This window comes from Melospiza georgiana, chromosome 12, assembly GCF_028018845.1.
Source record: "Melospiza georgiana isolate bMelGeo1 chromosome 12, bMelGeo1.pri, whole genome shotgun sequence".
Taxonomy (NCBI): domain Eukaryota; kingdom Metazoa; phylum Chordata; class Aves; order Passeriformes; family Passerellidae; genus Melospiza; species Melospiza georgiana.
The window spans coordinates 4,506,725-4,528,493 of NC_080441.1; the positions used below are offsets into that span (position 1 = coordinate 4,506,725).

At 40.1% G+C, this 21,769-nt stretch overlaps 1 protein-coding gene across 2 annotated transcripts in view; it reads left to right on the top strand.

The window, feature by feature from the left end:
• RPS6KA6 (ribosomal protein S6 kinase A6) overlaps positions 1-20,586 on the top strand; it is a 36,544-nt gene extending 15,958 nt beyond the window's left edge. The window contains exons 6-22 of one of the 2 annotated variants that reach the window (XM_058032550.1): positions 397-476; positions 3,288-3,394; positions 3,658-3,695; positions 4,732-4,874; positions 5,632-5,702; positions 6,971-7,059; positions 7,485-7,549; positions 8,278-8,380; positions 9,431-9,555; positions 9,839-9,964; positions 10,402-10,491; positions 11,081-11,239; positions 11,693-11,854; positions 12,247-12,323; positions 13,038-13,155; positions 14,198-14,338; positions 15,207-20,586. In XM_058032550.1, coding sequence (XP_057888533.1) covers positions 397-476; positions 3,288-3,394; positions 3,658-3,695; positions 4,732-4,874; positions 5,632-5,702; positions 6,971-7,059; positions 7,485-7,549; positions 8,278-8,380; positions 9,431-9,555; positions 9,839-9,964; positions 10,402-10,491; positions 11,081-11,239; positions 11,693-11,854; positions 12,247-12,323; positions 13,038-13,155; positions 14,198-14,338; positions 15,207-15,332 — 1,820 coding nt within the window. In that variant the 3' untranslated portion in view covers positions 15,333-20,586. The remainder of the gene's footprint in view (positions 1-396; positions 477-3,287; positions 3,395-3,657; positions 3,696-4,731; positions 4,875-5,631; positions 5,703-6,970; positions 7,060-7,484; positions 7,550-8,277; positions 8,381-9,430; positions 9,556-9,838; positions 9,965-10,401; positions 10,492-11,080; positions 11,240-11,692; positions 11,855-12,246; positions 12,324-13,037; positions 13,156-14,197; positions 14,339-15,206) is intronic. The other variant, XM_058032552.1, reaches the window with a different exon arrangement.
• The last annotated feature ends 1,183 nt before the right edge of the window (positions 20,587-21,769 follow it).

Consider the following 21,769-nt stretch of genomic DNA (forward strand, 5'->3'; position numbering starts at 1 on the left):
TGGGAAGTTGTGCCTTGCTTTTCTCTGTGAAGAGAAATGTGGCTACATGCGCTCTTGTAAGAACTTCCTGTATCTTTATGTTCAAGTTCTGCAGAGGTTTTGTGTTTTGCATTGATTTAAACCAAACCACAGTAATTGATGTCCTTGCTGCTTCCCTCTTTGACAAAGGAGAAATAAAAGAACATTATTTTAATCATCTCTCATGACTAAGATTTTCTTCTGTGAAGAAGCAAGGAATCATTCAATAAATTACCTCATGTGCTGAATTATTTCACTTCCACAAGCAAAAGTATTGCCTGTGATTGAAATTTCCTACTTGTAAAAGCATTCAGATTTGTTTTGTAGCTTTGTCATACAACTATTGATTTTTATTTACTTTTTTAAAATTTTTTTAAGCCTTTCAGACTGAAGGGAAGCTCTATTTAATATTGGATTTTCTCAGGGGAGGAGATGTATTCACACGATTATCCAAAGAGGTAAGTACCTAAAATTTTATCTCCACTCACTCTTAGACAGGGGTTGGGTTTTGTTGGTACCGTCTAAACCTGTTTTCCCCCATTTTTTTGTCATAGTGAAGTTTTTAATAACTTTTGGGCTTTCCTTACATATCCTAGATTCTGTTCTATCCTTAAGAAACCCGAGTGTTTAGTGATGAGTAGCCCAAGTTTTAATTTGGCATCTGCAAAGTACAGTTCTTTTGTCTAAAAATGTTTTGTTGCTTGGAAACACAACTGAAGTAAATGAATATTTAGCACTGAGGGAAGGGGATGTGTAGTTCTCATGCTCTTAGTCAGCTTAGGTGCTCCTGGAATCCTGCAGCCCTGAGAGCTTTCTGCTGCACTGTAAAATTGCCTGGTGCTGCAATGCCATCCTGAATCCCACAGAGTGGGAACACAAAGTGCTTCTGAGCCCACTCCCCTCCATCCAGCCCTGCCACACAACTGGACCTTGAATTTTTCATTTCTATTTTGGTTTCCTGGAGGGAGAGCTCCAGAGGAGGGGATGGGATGCAGCTACAGGCTGTTGTTGTTTTTTTAAAACATTTGCCATCAAATATTTATCACATGTTACCTTAAGTGTTATGAACACGTTTAGAAGACTTTTATTTTCTTATGGCAAACCTTTTATAAAGATCTAAATTTTTAATGGCAGTTTCTCAACAGCTTCACAGCAAGTGAGGTTTTCAGTGTTTTCACCACTGTAAATCCATTTATATTGCCAAAGCAATGGAAAAGCCACTTTCTTAAATGAGAAAACTGTGTTATCTGATTTTTTTCATGGCATGGGGGAGGTTGTTTATTCCCAGTATGTAAGGCCAGGAGAGTTTTTTCCCCTTATACTTCTCATAAAAATAAAGATTTTCCTTTAGGAACAGGCAAAAGAGAGAGAATTTAAAGGCATTTTTGTTAAAAGCTGAGATTGGTAACACAGTGATTATATCTAAGAATTGAGCTCAGAATTAATTAATCTGGAAGCTAAAATGGCTGTTAGAAACTTCAAGTGACCAACTTGTCCTGGGTTATTGAAGCAGGAGGTAGGAAAGAGGTCAGGCTTTGATTTGGAATGTCCAATTCCAGAGGGAGTTCTGGAATAGCAGGAGGAGCTGTTCTCTTGCACTAACCCAGCTGGGATTATCCCCCATGGAACATCTCAAAAAGGGATGCTGTCCATGAGGACTCTTGCTGGGGGTTGAAAGAGAGAGATGTTCCCTGTGAGAATCAAAAATTCATAATTCTCAAGTTTTCTTACTGTTAAGACCCCCTGTTTTTTGGAACACTTAAGTTACCTTTTATACTGGCTTTTATGTACATAAATATGAAAAAATCAGGTTTTTATTTTCTGGTGGGAATGGGAAGTAGTTTCAAAAGTCCATGGACAATGCACATGAGGATAAATTCCCTGTGGCACTCTATACTTTGCACACCAGGATTATTTTAAATTCATTTGGTTTAGTATGAAGTTATTAAAGTTATTGAAGTTATTTTGTTGGTCTTTAAATTCTAATGTGGGCATGAGAGTTTCAGCTGTGGCAGTGAGATGAGTGTGTAATGAAGTTCTTACTGGTAATATTTAATGGAGCTGACTTGCATCATGTTTGACTTGACCCAGAGAACAGCTTTGCATGTCATTATGGGGAGATGGCAGATTAGCATTTAGCATCATTATATTCTGAGATTTGCATTTTGGCTGCTCCAAGGAGTAATAACGAAATCCAAGGAGTAATAACGAAATCCAAGGGGTAATAACGAAATCCAAGGTTTCCCTTTGCTCTTTTGCAAGAGGTGAAACCCAGAGATTTTTAGAGGTGGGAAGGTGACACTGTGTGGAGTGTCACAGCTTCATTGTTCACCCGAGGTCAGCCCCTGTCATTATGGAAATCAGGAATATTCTGAGCCTGGAGATCAGATCACACCTGGGCAATGCAGAGCTCAGGAACCAGGGAGCCCAGGAGTGACTGAGTGGCTGCACTGCACTTCTGTCCTGAACACTCCACAGGTTGCTTTAATTTAATATAAAAACTCTGCCTGCTTTGGCTCTTGTCATGTTCTAGAAATTACTGGAGGAGCTTGGAATCCTGCTGGATTCAGCAAATAAAGGAATAGTTCCCTTAAAGCCCAAATTCAGTCCTTTAAAGATTCCAAGCTCCTCCAGAGAAATCTATAGAACATGACAAGAGCCAAAGCAGGAGAGTTTTGTACATTAAATTAAAGCAACCTGTGGAGTGCTCAGGACAGAAGTGCATCTCTGCTCTAGAAGTAACATCAATATTTCAGTGTCCCACCAGGGTTCTGTAATAGTTTTTTTCCTAAGAGCAGAGCAGGTTCCCAGGCTGTCACTGTTATTGTCACCAGTGATTTATTCTCCATGTTTTTTTCCTAAATGATTTTTTTGCTTTTTTTTTTCTAAATCTTGTTGATGTGAATTCACACTCACCCAATACAGCAGCCATATATTAAATTTTATGATGCAGTGGAAAACTGGGTTTGTGGCAGGAGGAGCGCTGGGTGTCAATTACACCAAATATAACAATTAATTTATTATCTAAAAGTTAATTAATGCTCTGCAGTAATGCTTTTATTTAAGTATTGCAGGTAGTTCTTTGTATACTTTATAATTAACAGATATTAGTAAATCATTTCTCTTGGCTGAACTCATGAATTATGAGTTCACAAGGGACTTTGAAAGCTAAGTTTGAAATCTAGGCAGACAGGAGTATATATTTTTTAGATTGCAGTTTTAAAAACTGAAGACAAGATCAGAAGGTAAATCTATACAGTTCTTATTAGGTTATGTTTACAGAGGAAGATGTGAAATTCTACCTCGCAGAACTGGCCCTTGCTTTGGATCACCTTCACAGCTTGGGAATTGTGTACAGGGACCTGAAGCCAGAAAAGTAAAGTAAAATGTATTTTACCACTATTACGTGTATTTTGTTGTTGCTTTGCATTTTCCACTGTAAAAAATTACAACTATTTTTGTTAAGCCTTTGTAAACAAATACAAAATGTAAACCACGTATCTGTGGTTTAAATGAAATAATATTAGCTCATTTAAAAAATAACAGAATTTAATGTCATAATTTTTAACTTATATTTTAAATGTTTTCTGTAAGCATTGATCTTTATGTGTTTTGGTGAATGTGAATTTTAATTTTCAGCATTTTGCTTGATGAAGCAGGACATATCAAGTTAACAGGTAGGCACCACTCATTCATACATTTCTTTGTAAATGAGTTTTTTTGAGTTTCTGTATTATCAATTTTAAATGCATGTAAAATTGCAGAAAATAGTTCTGTAAGGAACAATCCAAATACATATATTCTAGAAATGATGTATATAAAAGACAGTTTAGAAAACAAGTTACTGTAAATTTCTGGAAGCTTTAAATTACATTGACTGTGATAATTTTGTACTAGAGATTTCATCATATAGTTTAATCTAAGATAGTGCTCTTAGATTCCAAGAGAAAATGTTTTTTAAAGCCTCAAAGACTTGATAGAATAATGGTGATGGAGATCAGGTTTATGAAATGCATACCTTTTAAAATTCTGCTATATTTAAACACAATTCAATCCTAAATTTGTCACTTCCTTCTGAAAGTGGAAACAATGGATGGGAGCATTGATTAGCAATGATTTTCTCCTGTAAAAAAAGGATGTTTGAGAAATGAGTGTCAAGGACTTGTGTATCCACAACAAGGAAAATGTTCTGGGAATGAAATATTCTGGGAATGCAGGGCTGTTCTGTACTGAACTTGAGGCAGGCTACAGAACCATGTTGCCTTATGTAACACCAATATTCTTAGTGTGATTTTATTTATTTATCATTCAGTAAGACCAGACCATGCAGGCTGCATTCCCTTTGAAACTGATTTTTCCTTTATCCAATTTTTTGTGTGAATAAAGCAGGCAATAAACAGAGAAAATGAGAACTTCTGAGTGTTTTAGAGCTCTAAAGGTGTAGGATTTCAAATGCCACGTTAATTCAGTAATAACTTTGATGGCTAATCATGAATTTAATGACTTTTAGAATGGTTTGGAGGTGTGTAGTAGATGAAATGTGCTCTCTCCAGATACCTGCAGTCTCTTGTTTCATGGAGAGCTGTGCTAATCACATTTCTGAAAATAACCAACCCAAACCTCTCAACGCTTGCATTTTGAGTTACCATCTATTGATTTATTTCTGTTCCCCTGCCATTCTTTACTGGCTGTGTTCTTGTGGTGCTGTTGTAGACTTTGGACTCAGCAAGGAATCAGTAGACCAAGAGAAGAAGGCCTATTCTTTCTGTGGTACTGTAGAGTACATGGCTCCTGAGGTGGTAAACAGGCGAGGGCACAACCAGAGTGCTGACTGGTGGTCCTTTGGGGTCCTCATGGTACTGTATTTGCCTCTTGCTTCCCTTGCTAAGCTCACACAAATGCACTTAGAATAAGCTTGTCCAGTTCTGCTTAGGGATGCTTGGGTAAAGGGGACACTGAATTGCTACTGGGTGGAATAAAATTGATTTTTCACCTCTAAGAATGTTTATCAGGCACCTGAAAAATCCTGGGTTGTTGTTTTAGTAGTTAAAACCAGTTGTAGTCAGAGTGAGACTTCACTTTGTGTTTTTATTTTGCATGTTACTTGATAGTTAAACTTAAAAACAGGCTTGAAGGCTTGGTTTGAAGGAATATTAATGGGATTTCTGTGAGAGTGAGCCTGTGGAAGGAATGCTGGAGTGGAGAAGTGAGATAAGTCAGTAACTGCTGCCACTTCTGCCCTTCCTGGGGTGTGTTAGAGCATCAGCCTGCCATGGAGATGGACTTGAAAAGTAAACCACTGTTCTAGAGTTTACCATTCTTGCAGTTTTTGGGATATGGCAACATCTAAAACTGGTTTTGGAGGAGATTTTATTACTTTCAAGTACCTTCTTGATGTATAATACTCCTCCATCATCATCATGCTAGGCATGCTACTGTTCTTACCATATAAATTTTAAGTGAGAGCAGAATTTTAGATTTGGGAACATTTCCATAATATTTGCAAAGTTCAACCAGTGAGGTGTAGAGGTAGGAAAGAGTGCAGTGTTTAACACTTTGTTTCAGCAGTTGGGGGAAGAAGTGTTGATTTAGATTAACATTTGTTCTTTCCAGTTTGAAATGCTCACTGGTACCCTGCCATTCCAAGGTAAAGATCGAAATGAGACTATGAATATGATACTGAAGTAAGTACATCTCCTTTCTTTTTCAGAAGTCCAAAAATGTCATTTTAAACATGTTTTAGTAGCTTGTTGTAACTCTTTGTGCAGGCTGGTCTTGTGGAAGGTGTCCCCGTGGCAGGGGGTGGAGCAAGATGAGCTTTAAGGTCCCTTCCAGCTCAAAGCATTTTATGATTCTGAGAGCACTGAGCTGCAACAGGAGCACACAGCAAAGCCCCTTGATAAGCTTTAGATGCCAGGCTGTCAAGTACCATTAAGTATCCCCAGCAATTAAAATCTCAGGGATGAATTTGTACTTTGATTGTGGGCGTATAATGAAGATAAGAACAGTGCAGTGACTGAGAGCAGCTTGATTTACACTCTGTTGTTGTTACACTCCCTTGCTACTGTTACAGCACACCTTGTTTTGTAAGCAGCAGCTGATCAGGTGTTGCTTTGTGTACAAATGTGTGGAGAGCCCTTACGTGCTCAAATTCTCATTTCAATTGCCCCAGTTACAGCAGAAGCTGCTGGACTGGACAGACTGGGTGAGCTGGTGCTCACTGAGGGGAGCTGTTGGGCAAATATGTTCTCATCTGTCTGTGCTCAGCTAGGAGAGTTTCCTCCTGGCACAGGCAGAGCCTTGGGCCCTCTGAGGGGTGATGGGGAAGGGGAGGAGGGAGAAACTCAGTTCTTGCCAGCACAGGGCACTTGGAGCTTGCCCTGAGTGGGAGTTCCTGGTGCTGCTGCCTGTGAAAGGATGGCTCAGACCTTGAGCTGCCTCCCTGCAGCTCCCAGTGATGCTGCAGTGCTGCACAGGCATTTCCTGCTTGGCTTTAGAGTATTCATTAAATACAATAAATGCTAAAGTCAGTGAGCTTTTATATGGTGGCTCAGTGAGCCCTGGAGGAATAGTAGCAATCACCTCAAGGACAGGTAATTGGGCATTTGGTGAGTCTCTTCTGTTACTGGTATTATTTTGGTAAAAACCTCCTGGTGACATGAAGATACCTTTGAAAATACTTACATGTTCCTAAGATAACTATTTTACTCTGTTTCAGCAGAAAGCTTGCTTGGGTGGGGTTTGGTGGTTTTGGTGTGATGTGTTTGTTCTCTGGGTTTTATTTTAAACCACTCCTATAACAGGAAACTTAAAAAGTTGATGAGTTAAGTGTGTGCTCTCTACAAGGCTTTGGAATAGATCCTTGATACATCAAACTGTGCAGTGAAATCTATGTAGACAGTTTTTACTAAGATAAGTTTCTTCCTCTGACTTGTTCTCTGTTTTCTTTTAGAGCAAAGCTGGGAATGCCTCAGTTCCTCAGCCCTGAAGCACAAAGTCTCCTGAGGATGTTGTTTAAAAGAAATCCATCAAATAGATTAGGTTGGTTTATTTAAATAATCAACTCAGCCTAACTTTTTATTTCAAAGAAAAGCAGTTGCTAGAGACTCTCAAGCTCTGGGTGATCAGTAACATTTGGGTACCATTTCCTGTTAGTTTGGGTCATGGCTTCCAGGGTTTGGCCAAGGAATGGTCAAAATGTGGGATCAGTGACTTAGGAGTGAGCCAAAGCTGTGACAGCATCCCAGCAAAGAATATTGACACTGTATTAATTTATATAAATAAATACAGTGTCAGTATTCTGCTCTCTTTGCTTCCCTGGGTATTTTACATCCATGGAATATTTCAGTATTCACAGTTCCCTCAAATAATCACCTCTGTGCAAACTTTTTGGAAATGAACTAATTTTTAGTGCAATCTTCAAAGTCTTTACCAAGTGTGTTAACTACAGCCTTTCTTTTGTTCAGGAGCTGGTTCAGATGGAGTTGAAGAAATCAAGAGACATCCTTTTTTTTCTACCGTTGACTGGAATGTGAGTACAAAAGGATCTGAATGATAAAGATGTTGCTGATTTTTCTGTGTGTTGTAGCATTTGTAGCAGTATTTACATCTGAATAGGGCACAGCAAACACTGCATTACTGCTGCCTGGCACATCCTGCCTTCTCCTCCAATTCCTTGGCATCTGGAGCTGCAGTATTGACTGCAGATAGGGAGTATTAATTACAAATTTTGCATTTACTTTTTAAATAATTAAGAGTTGCAGCATTCTCAAGCTGAAATGATCCATTGGAGCATTTCTAGTTGGGAGAGGCTGCTGGTGTTCCCAGGAATCCTGCAGGAAGGGTCTATCCCTTTCCTATATTTTGATTGGTTAGTTGGTTTGTATTTTTAAACTAAAATATACTGTATGCTTTTGTGCAGAAGGGTGAAATTAAAAAAAACCTGCAAAAACTAGATATGAAAGGAGGAGAGAAATAGCAAGGAAATGCTCTTAGAACTTCCTAAATTTTGCATCTTTTGACATGAGGTTTTCTGTTCCTTAGCTGCGAATGGGATTTATTGCAGATTTGAGATATTTCTCTGATTTATTTGGGTGGATTTGGAAACACCTGGAATAGAGCTTTGAGAATGGGCAGTTCTTGCCCACAGGAATGTGCCTGACAAAGGTTGAAATCTTTGTCCTTTACCATTTATCTTGGCAAAATAACAGCACCCATGGAAGCTTCAGTGACCCTTAAATGTTTGTCCTTCTCTTTCAGAAACTGTTCAGAAGAGAAATTCAGCCTCCATTCAAACCTGCCTCTGGAAAGCCAGAAGATACTTTCTGTTTTGATCCAGAATTCACAGCAAAAACACCAAAAGGTAGCTGTGCATGGCTATAAATTGGTGAGGTTTGTGGGACAGGAGGGTCAAATTAATGCTAAAACAACAAGCAGGAAAGCCAGGGAGGACAAAGTTAAAAGCAAAGGATGCAGCAGGGTTCCAGTGCTTTGAAGGAGGATGTTCCCCTCAGCAGGTCTCTGTTCTTTGAATATTTTGCTAATCATTAACTCAGGAAGAAAAAAATAAATGGAATATTAAAAGCTGGACTATGGTTTCTAGTTATGATTCAAGTCAGGCTGCAGTGTTTGAGGGGAAGTATTCAATATTAAACTCAATTGGATTGCAGCAGTGATTCTTTTTAGGGTCAGTATTGCATTGACAATGCCTTGCTTTAAGAAGCATTAACTGTTATAATTTCTTGGTCTGCTTCAAGTTTCACTTCAGGTTTTCTTTTGTGACCTTTTTTCTTTCCTGCTGCATCCAGCTTTTAAACCCTCTTCTCATGATTGTTTGGAGAAGGTTTGTGCTCTTAATAGGCTACACAAAGTTATTGAGCTGTGCTCACTGTGAGGTTTCAGACAGTGAATTCAGAGGTGCATGGAATATAACCTGAGGAAAACTTAATTCTAATAATTCAGGGGTATCTTTTCAGTGAAGATTTACTAATTGGATATTGTTGTGTTGCCTCACTTGTGCCTTGCCAGCAGCTCATTCACCACTGAAGCAGCACATTCTGTTGTTGCTCTTCTGTGTTACAAAGCTGTTGAGCACAAGATAATGATCTTTATTTCTTTTCCATAAGTAGTTCTGTTTCAATAAACTTATTCCTTAAAACATGTGTTTATATATAAATTCCTGCAGTGCTTTGCAGTTTTAGATAAAATTATGGAGTACTTGTTTGTGTTTGTTACTGAAGGAAGGGAGCTCAGATAACAAACCAGAAGTTTTATTTATTATTTAACATTGATGTTCCTCTTGTTTGCTTCCCTTCCCTTCCCTCAAGATGATTTTGTAACATCCCTGTCCTGAATGCTCTGAAATGGCCTTGCTGGCTGTACCACACTAACCCTGTGTGTCTGTGTGCCCCAGATTCTCCAGGGGTCCCACCCAGTGCAAATGCCCACCAGCTCTTCAAGGGATTCAGTTTTGTTGCAACTACTACTGTAGAAGACCATAAAATATCACCCCTCACCAACATCCTGCCCATAGTCCAGGTAATGTTTTGCTTTTTGGGAAACCTCCTTGGCATGCCAAAGACTGACCAATGCTCAGTATTTACAGTTCTTCTTGCTTTGTTGAGGAGACTGTTATAAAATGTGTCTCATTAAATACTTCCATAGGGTATTTTTAATTTTAAAAAGTGAGTTACTGTTTTTTTGAAGGCAGAATTTGAAAGAAAAATCATGAGCAAGCAGGAGAAACTTCTGCTGTTGGTACCAGTGTAATGGCAAAGAGGATCCTGTTGCTTTAGATAACCACTTGCCTGTTTTTTTAAAGCAGCTTCATGGAAACAGTGCACAGTTCACTGATGTCTACGAACTGAAGGAAGATATTGGTGTGGGCTCCTACTCTGTTTGCAAGAGATGTATCCACATAGCTACAAACATGGAGTTTGCTGTGAAGGTACTGGCATCAATTCCACTCTGAAAATATTGGATAGTAGTTTTGTAAACTTAAATTTGTGAGTTTTCCAGTTGCTGTGTTTTTATGAGTTTATAAGTTACAGTCTTGGAAGCTAAAAATACTGTACAGGAACACCTGAAATAAAGTGAGATTCACAAAGTGGAACTGGGCTGCAGGGAATTAGTGATGCTTCAGCCCAATGCATTTCCTTGTTCAGTGGAGCAGGACAGGCTGCATTAATGATGGAATTTTAACAAGGACAGAGCAAGAAATGAATAAATGGGATGAGAAGCTGGAGGATGAATTGCTCATGATTAGAAAGAAGTAATGAACTCTAGAATTTTTTATTCTGTTGTTGAAATGAGAATATAAATGCAAAAAATGTCTATATTTAATAACTTGTTTATGCAAGTTGTTTTTCCTGTTATTTTTTGCAGATAATTGATAAAAGCAAAAGGGATCCCTCAGAAGAAATCGAGATTCTCATGCGTTATGGGCAACATCCAAACATTATTACTTTAAAGGATGTATGTACCTCCTTTTCTGCTGCCTCTTATTAGACAGTGCTGAAAAAAATAAATGCAGATGTAGGCAGTTTATTTGGATTCATTAAATTTCTTTTACATAGAAAAATCTACTGGGAGAGCAGTATGTAACAGTAGAGGGAGTGTCTCAAAACACAACATTGTCCTGATATTAATTTTTCTAAAGGCTGTTTAAGCAGCTTGAAGTGAGGAATGATGTAAAGGTTAGAAATGCCAGATTTCTTCTTGTTTCAAAGGAGCAGCCAATGTGTTGGTAACCTGAGAAAGCAGTGGCTTGCAATGGAAGGGAAGAGCAGTTCAGGAGTGTGGGGCTGCTCTCTTCTTCTAACAGCAACTCTTACACAAAAAAAAATCACTAAATAACTCAGAGTGATGAATTAACAGCTTGAATGGAGAGTGATGAATTAACAGCTTGAGTCATGAGCTCCCAGGGTGACACAGGAGCTGCCTTGCCCTCCCTGCTCTGGCAGCCCCTGCTGTGGGAGGAGGGGATTTGTGGGCACGTGGAGCTGCAGATATTGGCTCTGTCAGAATGCTCTGAGTGTGAGTGCCCTGTTAAACCTGTCCCCAGGTGTATGATGATGGCAGATTCATCTACCTGGTGACAGAGCTGATGAAGGGAGGGGAGCTGCTGGACCGGATCCTGCGGCAGAAATTCTTCTCAGAGCGGGAGGCGAGCGCGGTGCTCTTCACCATCGCCAAGACTGTGGACTACCTGCACTGCCAGGGGGTGAGTGAGGGTGTGAGGGACTGCCTGCACTGCCAGGGGGTGAGTGAGAGTCAGTGAGTGAGCCCTGCCAGCCACAGCCCTGGCACAGCTTGCAATCACTACTCCCCTGCCCTCTGTGCTTTGCTTGACTTGTTTTCCTGCTAAGAGGTTTTGTATTTTATCACAAAGGTGAATAACAGAAACAACTTGTGCTGTTATGCTGGCAAAGCCTTTGGACTCTGCATTTTATGAAACTGCAGATTTTTTTCCTGTTCTTGTTGCCAAATGGTGATGTTGGTTCCAGTTGCATTATGAGCCAGGAGGTTTTTATTACATTACTTGAACTAGAATTTTTGGGTACTATAATTCTTTAAAACTCTCATAAGTATGTTAATCTACAGAACAGCTTTTGTAAATTATAAACAAATGTACCTGCTTCTCCTAAATGATGGCTTTTCAAATGTCTGCTTATAGGTGGTGCACAGAGACCTTAAACCCAGTAATATTTTGTACACTGATGATTCAAACAATGCTGATTCTATCAGGATTTGTGATTTTGGATTTGCAAAACAACTTCGAGGAGAGAATGGACTGCTTCTAACTCCCTGCTACACTGCAAACTTCGTGGCACCAGAGGTATTTCAAGCTGCTCTGTTTTCTTTGTGCTGTTTTTGGTGTGTCAGATGCTAAAACTTTTCAGCAATGCTTGGAAAAAAACCTCAACAATTCTGCTACTTTTCTTTAAATATAATCACACATGCTTTTTAAACATGAGTACATGTGTTTATAATAAACCTGCTTTAAAAACAGCAGAGTCCGCCCTCAAAAATAAGATGTGAGCCTTTTGAGAATCTTAAGAGATGATCTGGGAACAAGAAATGTTGGTGGTGTTTACTGCAACTTGTATATTAGAAAGTCAATAATCTCTCACATGATCAGGGATGATCTTACCCTTCCCTAGGCTGTGGTGTTGTTTTGGGGTGTTTTTTTTAATATATGACAAGAATTTAACACTCTTTGTTTCGTAGGTTCTCATGAGACAGGGATATGATGCTGCTTGTGACATATGGAGCTTGGGAGTTCTCCTTTACACAATGTTGGCAGGGTGAGAATATTTCTGAGCTGTTTTGTTTACCTTAAATCCCAGAATGTTGCCTGAGTCCTTGCTTCCATAGAAATGGTGAGGCATTGGCTGATGGAATGACACAGACACAGGTGGGACAGGCAGCTCTGAGTCAAAGCCAAACAATCCACGTTTAGCTCAGAGTAGGATCAAGGTTTCTCTTGCCAGTGCAGGACTTGGAGGTGCCAAAGACTTCTCCCACTTTTCAGGAGGGAATTGAGTCTGTGGAAATAAGTGGTGGGTTTGTTTTTCCCCTCCAACCTCTTGTCCTTCCACCCCATCCCCTTTGCTCACCTTGTGTCCCTGCCCCTGCTGCATTCCTGTGTGGAACACTCTGGGTTGGGATCTCTGGAGTTTCCTCAGCATCCAAACCTGAGGAAGCTCTAGGAAGCATCTAGTGGCCAAATGAGAGATGTTTGCTGAATCCTTCTCTAGCAGAAAAAGAGCAGGTTTTTAGTCCTATGACTAAATCCTGTCTATTGGAAATTATTCTCTTGATAAATCTGTACTTCCCATTAAATGTGAGAAATGTTAATATTTAATAGCATGTGTATATATTCTGTGCTCTGCATATATATTCATATATGTAGATTTTTTTCTGTTGGCAGTGGGATATTGACTGATTCACGAGATTTTACCAATTTCTTGCAGTTTTTATCTGTAACAAAGTGTTTTGTTGTTTTTTTCTCTCCCCAGCTATACTCCATTTGCCAATGGTCCCAATGATACTCCTGAGGAGATCCTAGTACGGATAGGCAGTGGAAAATTCTCTCTAAGTGGAGGCAACTGGGACACTGTTTCAGATGCAGCAAAGGTGTAAATGTGTTTTGGTTTTATATTTTTGTAGAATTCCAATGAAATCTACTGAGCTTTATCAGCTAGACTGCTCTGTAAGTGGAGTTTGTGTTTATGATCTGCAGACTTCATTGCAGGGAAGGATATCTGCTCCAACATTTTATTTAAAGGCTTCATCTGTAATGAATATAGATTCCCTGGGATGGTGTTGACCCACTCTGTGGGCATCTTAATCACCAGTGTTACCTTTTAAAAAAGATCAGCCTTAATATTAAATATTAATGTTTAAATATTTTTTCCCAGTGCTCTGGAACTGCACTATTGTTCATTTCAGTAGGAGTGATTCAGAATGCTTGTTGGCTCTTGCTGTCTTAGCATGAGAAATTCACTTCTGTGTATTTAAGAATGCTTCACATTTTGTACCTAAAACAAAGGGAACATTCTGTCAGCTTGCTCATATTTTGGTTTTATTTCAAACTGTTGCTGTCTCTGTTCTGTGCCCTTCCCACCCACCTCTCCTTTGGACCAACGTTGTAATTAATCAGTAGCTTGTTGCTAATGCTTCTAACAGGCAAAAACAAGTGTCCATTGCTGTTGGCTTTATGCTTTATGTGATTTCTTGAAGGAAAAATTCCTTGCTGGTGTCTCACTATCCCTGAATTCATTTGTAGTAAGGAGGCAGCAGAGCCCAAAGTGCAGAGTGAAAAAGGAGAGAGAGATTTACAAATAATAGCATTTCTCCATAAAATCTGCCTGCTCCATTTGAATAGGATTTCTAGTCTTTTAAAGATTATATTCATAACAAACATGAAAGGCACAACAGTGAGTTGCATTGCAATCAAGGCTGGCTCTGTTGAGCTGCCCCAATAGTACCACACATTGTTCTGAGCTTCTGCAGTGTCAGGGCACAGAATGATCCCGTTTGTGTGCTGCTCTCTGTGTGCTGGCATTGTGTAAACCCCTCCACACAGGGTGCTTCTCTCACTGCTGCCATCCCTGCTGCTTCCAAGGCCACCTGAGATGCCTTGCACTGAGCAGTGTTTGTGTTCCCTGCCCTGCAGGATTTGTTGTCACACATGCTGCACGTGGATCCCCACCAGCGCTACACGGCCGAGCAGGTGCTGAAGCACTCGTGGATTGCCTGCAGGGACCAGCTGCCTCATTACCAGCTCAACAGGCAAGATGCCCCTCATCTAGTAAAGGTAAAGGCACCTGGGCTGCTGCTTCAGCTGGGGGCTGTGCAAGGAGTTAGTTGGTTTAGAGCTACAGACAGAAGTCTTGTTTTTTCTATTTTTCTTTTAAGTTACATAGTGAGACAAATTCATGGAATGGTGGAATGGTTTGGGTTGGGAGGGACCTTAAAGCTGAACCATCCACCCCCTGCCATGGGCAGGGACACCTTCCCCTACCCCAGGTTGCTCCAAGCCCTGTCCAGCCTGGCCTTGGGCACTGCCAGGGATCCAGGGGCAGCCACAGCTGCTCTGGGCACCCTGTGCCAGGGCCTGCCCACCCTCACAGGGCAGAATTCCTTCCCAGTATCCCCCTAATCCTGCCCTCTGGCAGTGGGAAACCATTCCCCTTGTCCTGGCTCTACATACCCTTGTGTAAAGTCCCTCCACAAAATAAATTAGTAAATAATTATTGTTAATAATTATTCCCCCTCAGTGCAGGGTAAGAGATTTTTGTGTGTGGTGTCTGTAAGGTAGTTCTTGAGCTGTGTCTGAAGTCAGGACCTGAGTGGGCACTGAAGTGGCTGTGTTGGAGAAATTGGTGCTAATCTGGCTTGAAAGATACAAATTCTGACCTACATTAACAGATGAATCTTGCACCTGAGGGATACAAAGGAAATACAAAACAAAAAGAAATGTCAGACACCCATGCTTAGACATTGGAAGGGTTCAACAACAGATTTTTATTTTCCCTAACAAATTTCAGAGAATTCACATGACCTGTCACAAGTCTTGTTTGGTTTTAATGGAGTTAGTTGAATATTTAATGTTTAATTGCTTTATTTTCTGATGAAAACTTCTACATACATGAATTATTATGACATATTTCCTTTTTCCCTAGGGAGCCATGGCTGCTACATATTCTGCACTGAACCACAAGACATTTCAGCCAGTGCTGGAGCCTGTGGCAGCCTCCAGTTTAGCTCAGCGACGGAGCATGAAAAAGCTCACATCCACAGACTTATAGATCCACTGGGACACCTGAGCAGACACAAGCAAGGGAGAAACCCAACAAGTGGCTCTATTTTGCCTGACCTGTGATCAAAAGGCATCTATGGTTTCCTGCTACACTACTTGAATTCTGTAAAAGTCCTTTTTTTAAAAAGAAAAAAAAAAATCCACAGGTTCATACTGTGTTCGTTTTACAGGCCGTATCTGTTAAGTTAATTTAAACATCAGGTACACCATAATGAATTTCTCTACACTGTCCTTTGAGATCTGTTGCAAATATTCTTTCACATTCTGTATAGTTTTGCTGGGTTCAGTTTAAAAAAAATATGGTTTAGGGGACCGTTGCCAGTGACCAAGTTGTACATAAAGTGTCAGTGTGAGTTTTCTTGCTTCACACCCTCAGACCCTGCTGTGAAGGGCAAATTCTTCATTTTGTAATTGGGCACTTCATTGATTCAACTCAATTCCTTTCCCTTGTCCATGACTCTTATGCAGAGTTGAGCAGTGTGATGTGCCAGAGTTAATTCATCCCTGTTGATTTGGTAGGTCTGTGTTTGCATGGTGCCAGGAACTGAGGAGAACCAAAGGGATGTGCAAGCTCCTGCACTTAAATTTGATCTCTTGTGACCCAAAAGAAATGCTGGTTATGGCCTCTGACAGAAAAACAAGCATTTCTGGTTGTTATCACAAATTGTGTCCTGCACTGAGCTGGAGGAAGTCATTATGTGCATAAACTGTAAAATTCAGGCTCTCAGAAACATTGGTGCCACTTCAGAACAAATCATGCAGCTCAATCCTTTGTTATTTATATTTCCCATCCATTAATACAGCTACTGTGTAATTTTCCTCAGCAGTCTTTCCACTAAATACACCCAATATTAGGTTTGTTTGGCATATGAGACAAACTGACACTTTATTATAACCAACTTGGCACTTGGGGTTTATTTTTTATTTATTTGTTTTTTTTTAATAGAAGGTTGCTTCTCTCTGACTCTCTCGCCGCATGTACAAATATCACAGAACAGAAATGCAAAATTCTCTTTGCCTAACTGTAGGGGTAGCTTGGGAAAATAAATAAGCCTTGCTGTGTGCCCAGATAAGGGAATTCTGACCAAGAAATTTCACAGTTATGGACAAATTCCTTTCAGCATCCTGTGGCCAGCACTCACTCACCCTCTCTGTTTGTTGTTTGGACTGCAGCTGTTCCCAAATGCTGGGATGGAGAGAAAATTCATTTCAGGGCCAGAATTACCTTGGGGTTTCCTGACTCCAAACCAATGCTAACTGCTGGTAGTTCATTCAGAGATACACTTAGAAGTGATTTCAAAAGTTGTAGATGCTGAGCAGTTGTAGTGACATAGCAGGGTGATTATAAATATTAAATACATTAGTGACATTAGGCTGTGAAGTGACCAGAACTCAAACATAGTTCAGATTCATTTGTCATCATTGAATTTTCAAATGCAAGACCCCAGGGCTGGCAGAAATCAATGTTTTGAGACAGCAAAAAAAAAAAAACTTCCAGGAGGATTCTGGCCCAAGCACCAGGAGTGGTGGTGATCACTCACATCTCACAAGAGATGTTGGCTGGTCTTTGCTTATACCTGTGAAGGACTTGGTGGTGTTGGAAATACTTTTAGATAAGCTGCTTTCTTCTGTTGTGGTGGGGAAAGATGGACATTATCTGGCCAAATAGTTAGGTATGAATATTTGTAGATTTGAGACTTAATGATATAGTAAACATAGGTGTGCTCTTTGTATCACACAAAACATCCCCAGATGGAATTTCTTGAGTGGTTGATAGATGTTGGAAGCTTTAGGGGCCATCTGTGCCTAGTTTTGAGGTGCCTGTTTGAAATGCTTGAAAACTTATCAAAGAACACAACTGCTTCCTGGAAAGCTCTTTAATACAAAATCTGCCCCTTTTGCAGCTGCTTCATCCTCCTTTTCCTTAATGAAGACTTTTTCCAGCAAGAATGCCTGGAAACCTCTTGTCTAACACTCTGTCAGGGTCATTTTAATATAAATTTAAAGATGACTGCCAGAAGAATTTGAATGCTCTCAAAAAAAAAGGAAAAAGTGATGGAAATTAAACCCCCTGAGCCCAGATCAAGGTGTACTGTGGGTTGAAATGTAGTCCTGAAAGCTGTGGTGGGGATAAGAGGTAATGCAAGGCCTGGAATACAATGGAAATGTCAAACCTGAATTGTCTTCAGCTTTCCTGTAAGGCAGCAGCTGGTCTTTAATGGCTTTACCATGAATCATTTAACAGTGTTTCTGTTGGTATTTTCTTTTAGCTTGCTTAGAAGCACCACAGAATAAGCACCTTAAAAGCATTTTGCACAAGAGCAGTTGGAAGCAGCTGAAGGGACTCAAGTTGTTCTTGATGTGCAGCACAAAGGTGGTGAGAGGAAAAGAACACAAACAAGATGGATGTTCTGATTCATTGCTGAGTATTTAAAACATTTCCTGGAAAGTTACCCCTGTTTTATATCACTGCTGGCCTTTAGTGCAAGTGGTACTTCAGGGGTAAAAACAACATTACAAAGTTGTTTTATTGTGGGGAAAACATATGGATGTGTTATATCTTGACAGGCCAGTGTACCCTGGTATGCCACTTAGAATCCTTATTTAGGGGGAAAATTCCCTTGCTCTATTTCAGCATATCAGTCCTGGAAATATTTGGGATATGCAGGAACACAGAGTTCACTTGCAGTTTACTTTTACTGAATTTAAGGATCATCTTTGTGAGGCTCCTTTGGGAATTCCTTGCCTGTTTCTCATCCCTTACTTTCCCAGCTTAGGTTTTGATATCTAAAAGCAGCATGGTCTGCTCATGAGCTGTCAGGCAAAGGTTTGAGATGGAAGAGCAGGTACTGGGAAAGTTCTCTGGCTGCAGTGAAAGGTTGGTGGAAATTATTTCTGTCGTCTGGGCACAGTTCAAGTTTACAAACTGGTGATGTTCTTACTGCCTTACTGAGTCAGAAAAAAATGTTAAATTTTCAGAAAGGTTCATTACACAGAAGTAGGCATTCAGACTAAAGGAATTTCCACAGAACTAAATCTTGAATTATAGAAGATTTTGGCCATGGCTTCCTGCCAGAAAAGCTCCTGCTCTGGTGTTTGGTGATGATCATTATCAGTTCCAGCTCTGGTGCACACAGATTCCCCCTGGAGCTGGAGTGGGCTCAGGACTCTGCTGCTGTTCTTTCACCCCAGGATATCTCAGTTTGTACCCTCAGTTATCCCTTGGGTATAAAGGGAGGAGCTCTGTTGTATTCCTGTTCCACATCCAGAAACTGCAGTGGCACCACAGTGAGCCCATGGTGGGGTCACAGGGCCCTTCCTTGGAGCTCTCCTGGTTGGGTCCAGTCCAGCCCTGATCTGTGGCTTGTGTGCTTTTCTTCTTTTTCCCATTTTGTTCAGAATGAGTGAATTCCCCTTGTCCAGGGCAGGAGGTGCAGGGGCTGAGCCTGCTCTTCCTTTGGGGCCTCTGTTGTTGGAATGTTCTTGCAGCCAGAGAAGACATCCAAAACCTCACCCAAGTCAGTCATGTTGAGCTTGAATTCTGTCTTCCATGTTTTAATTCCTTTTCCAAAGCTGATCTTCAGCTGTCCAATAATTAAAATAACCTCTGGCAAACTTCAGCAGGTGGGAGTTCCTGACAGTGTACTTAGAGACTGGTCTGTAGAGCTGTGTTAAGTTAATTACACAAGGTTATAATAATTCTCCTGGTTTGTATCAGTGAAATTAGGCTAAAACATCAATGCAAACACAGGGTTTTATGTATTTCTGTAGCACTTAAGCTTTTCATTCCTAACCAGAACTAAAAGTTAGCAAATATTTGTGGGAGAGGAGGGAGGAGCAGTTTTTTCTTAAAGTTTCCAGAAAGCTTCTGAAACTGTGGAGTAATAGAATTCTTATGTAATCCTATTGTAGGGTTGTAGGGTTAAAAGCATAAAATTCTCCTTAAAAGTTTGTTCCAAAGCCCTTTGAGGTGTGCACTGGTAGCTGTTGGTAACACCCCTGCACTTCATTCACACCACACCAACCTTCTGCATCAACATCTGTCCCTGCTCCAGTTATTTTTAAATATTTGCTCCTCCAGATTCTACTGTTCCTTGGGAATAGAAGAATGGATACAAATTTGAAAACCCTCACCCTTAATGTGTGGCTGAAGCTGATTGAGTATTACAATAATTTGCCTAATTAGAAAGTCTCCCACAAAATCATCAGCAGCTGATTTTCTTGAGATTTTTCCTGTGTAATGAAAGCAAACTTTCTCTGAAAGCTTTAAAAGATATAATCAATTAAGTATCTCTTAATTATTAATTTTTGGACAATAGCTTATTACCAGTAGTGAGTTTGAATAACCCTGAATTCTCTTGTGGGGTTTTTCACACGAGGATGCTGGAGGTGGATCTGCTTTGCAGGACCAAGTGTTCAGGTTTGGGTGTTTTCATTAGGCTTTTGAGCAGTGTTTGCTAATTAATTCATTCATTAATTGCATTGTCTTAATGTCCCAAGCACTTTGGCATCTTGCACTGATGCTCTGGTTAGAGCTGAAACTGCTGGCACGTGGCTGAATCTCCATAAAGGGCATTAATTGAGAACAGTGTGCAATGAATTCCATGCTCTGAGGTACTTCAAAGATGAGACTCTACACAAGGTCCCCGTTCTCAGATATTGTAACTGTCATTTCCTTCTCTTAAGCATATTGTGGATTTTGTATCATACTGTATTTATTTCATTTAATTTTAAAAGAAATGTTTTCTTTAAAGCTCTGTATATATTGACATTAAAGTTTGCATTGTACTACGTTCTCCTCTTCTTGCAAGGCCGGGTCTGGCAGTGCAGTGGTGTTTTTCTCTTGGCACTGCTGCCTTCAATTACAGAACACCAAAGACAACCTTAAAATTGTATTTATTTTTGTCAAACTCCCTGAATAATCATAAAGGTACAGTTTTAATTAGCTGGCAGTTCCTTGAGTACTAGAATAAAAGAGTTGCAAATTCATAACATTTGGTAATTGACAGAAATCCATCACTTCTGCTTTGGAAGTTTGCTTGCTTCTGTTTTTCAAATGGATATAAAAAACAATGAGCAAACATTCCTAAATTAAATGTATATGAATTATTTCATAAACCTTGCCAAAAATCTCACATACATCAAGAGCTATTTATAAATTGATATTCAGTCAAGTGTTTCATGCCATACTTGCAGCAAAACAGACATTCAGTGGTAGGATTGATGTATTACCTCAGGGTGGGATCATCTACCTCTGTGCTTTTTACATATAAAATCTATAAAACTTGTCTAATAAAGTCTATTGAATTTGACTCCCTATATTACAAGGAAATAATTTTCCTGCAAAAAATCTGATCCTTTGAAAATAGATGCTTGCATTACAATTGGCAGGAACGACATTAAAAACTGGGTTTAAAATCCTCCTGAGGTATTTGATAAGTGCTGGTGCTGTTGGTATTCACAGTGGTTTATAGATACTTTATTTTTTTGAATGCACAGGAAGGTTTTCCCACCTTTGCCTCAGGTGCTGTTGGCTCACACAAGACACTGGTGGCAGAAGAAAGGGGGGACTGGAGCCACAGAGGAGGTACAAGCAGGTACAAGTTTCCCAGATTGTGATAATTTGTTTGATATCATTCAAGTCTGGCAGGAAAAATTAATCAAATTGGACAAAACCATTAAAATAATTTTTAGAAGCCCTGAGTCTCAGGTATTGAGATCTGCAGGCTTGGTGAAGGTGTTGCTGGGTGGGAGGAGACAAGGCATGGATTAAAAGCCAACCTGACTGCATTTGGAGAAACCAAGAACAGGGATGAGCCAAGTGTTAAAAAAGACTCCAGAATGTGCTTTAATTACATTCTGATTCTGCTCTTTGTTTTCCTGCAAATTTTGGTTCTCAGGGGCTGTTTTCCCCATGATTCATCTCTGAAGCTTTATGACTGTAAGAGGCACCTTCCCACATCTCTTTTGGGTTTTTTAATGGGGTGCAAAATATTTTAAGGTAAAGATGTCCCACCTTTGCTTGCCCCAGCTGTAGGAGGAAGAGGTAGCAAGTGTCTCCTGGCAGTTTTGCCAAAATACTGATTTAAGTGTATTTATTTTAACTTTTGTTAAACAATTTCCCTCCAGAACCTCTGGGGGACTTGTCTCAGAGGTTAGGGCTTCTTGTGGGCCTCTTGAAAGCCACAGAAAGCTTTGGGCAGAGGTGAGATCAGTTCTGCAGCCCCTTAAGGCACTGCTTGGGCAGGGGCTCCCTTGCAGCTCCCTCCTCTTGGGGTTGTTTGCATTTCCAGCCTTGGAGCAAAGCTTTAACTCTCCATAGCTGGTTTGGCATGCAGAGAGTTCTACCCCAGAGCAATCCTGTACCAAGCTGGGTTTAAACAAGAAGTGTAATGCCCTAGTGCTGGTTGATGGTGCAAATTCCTT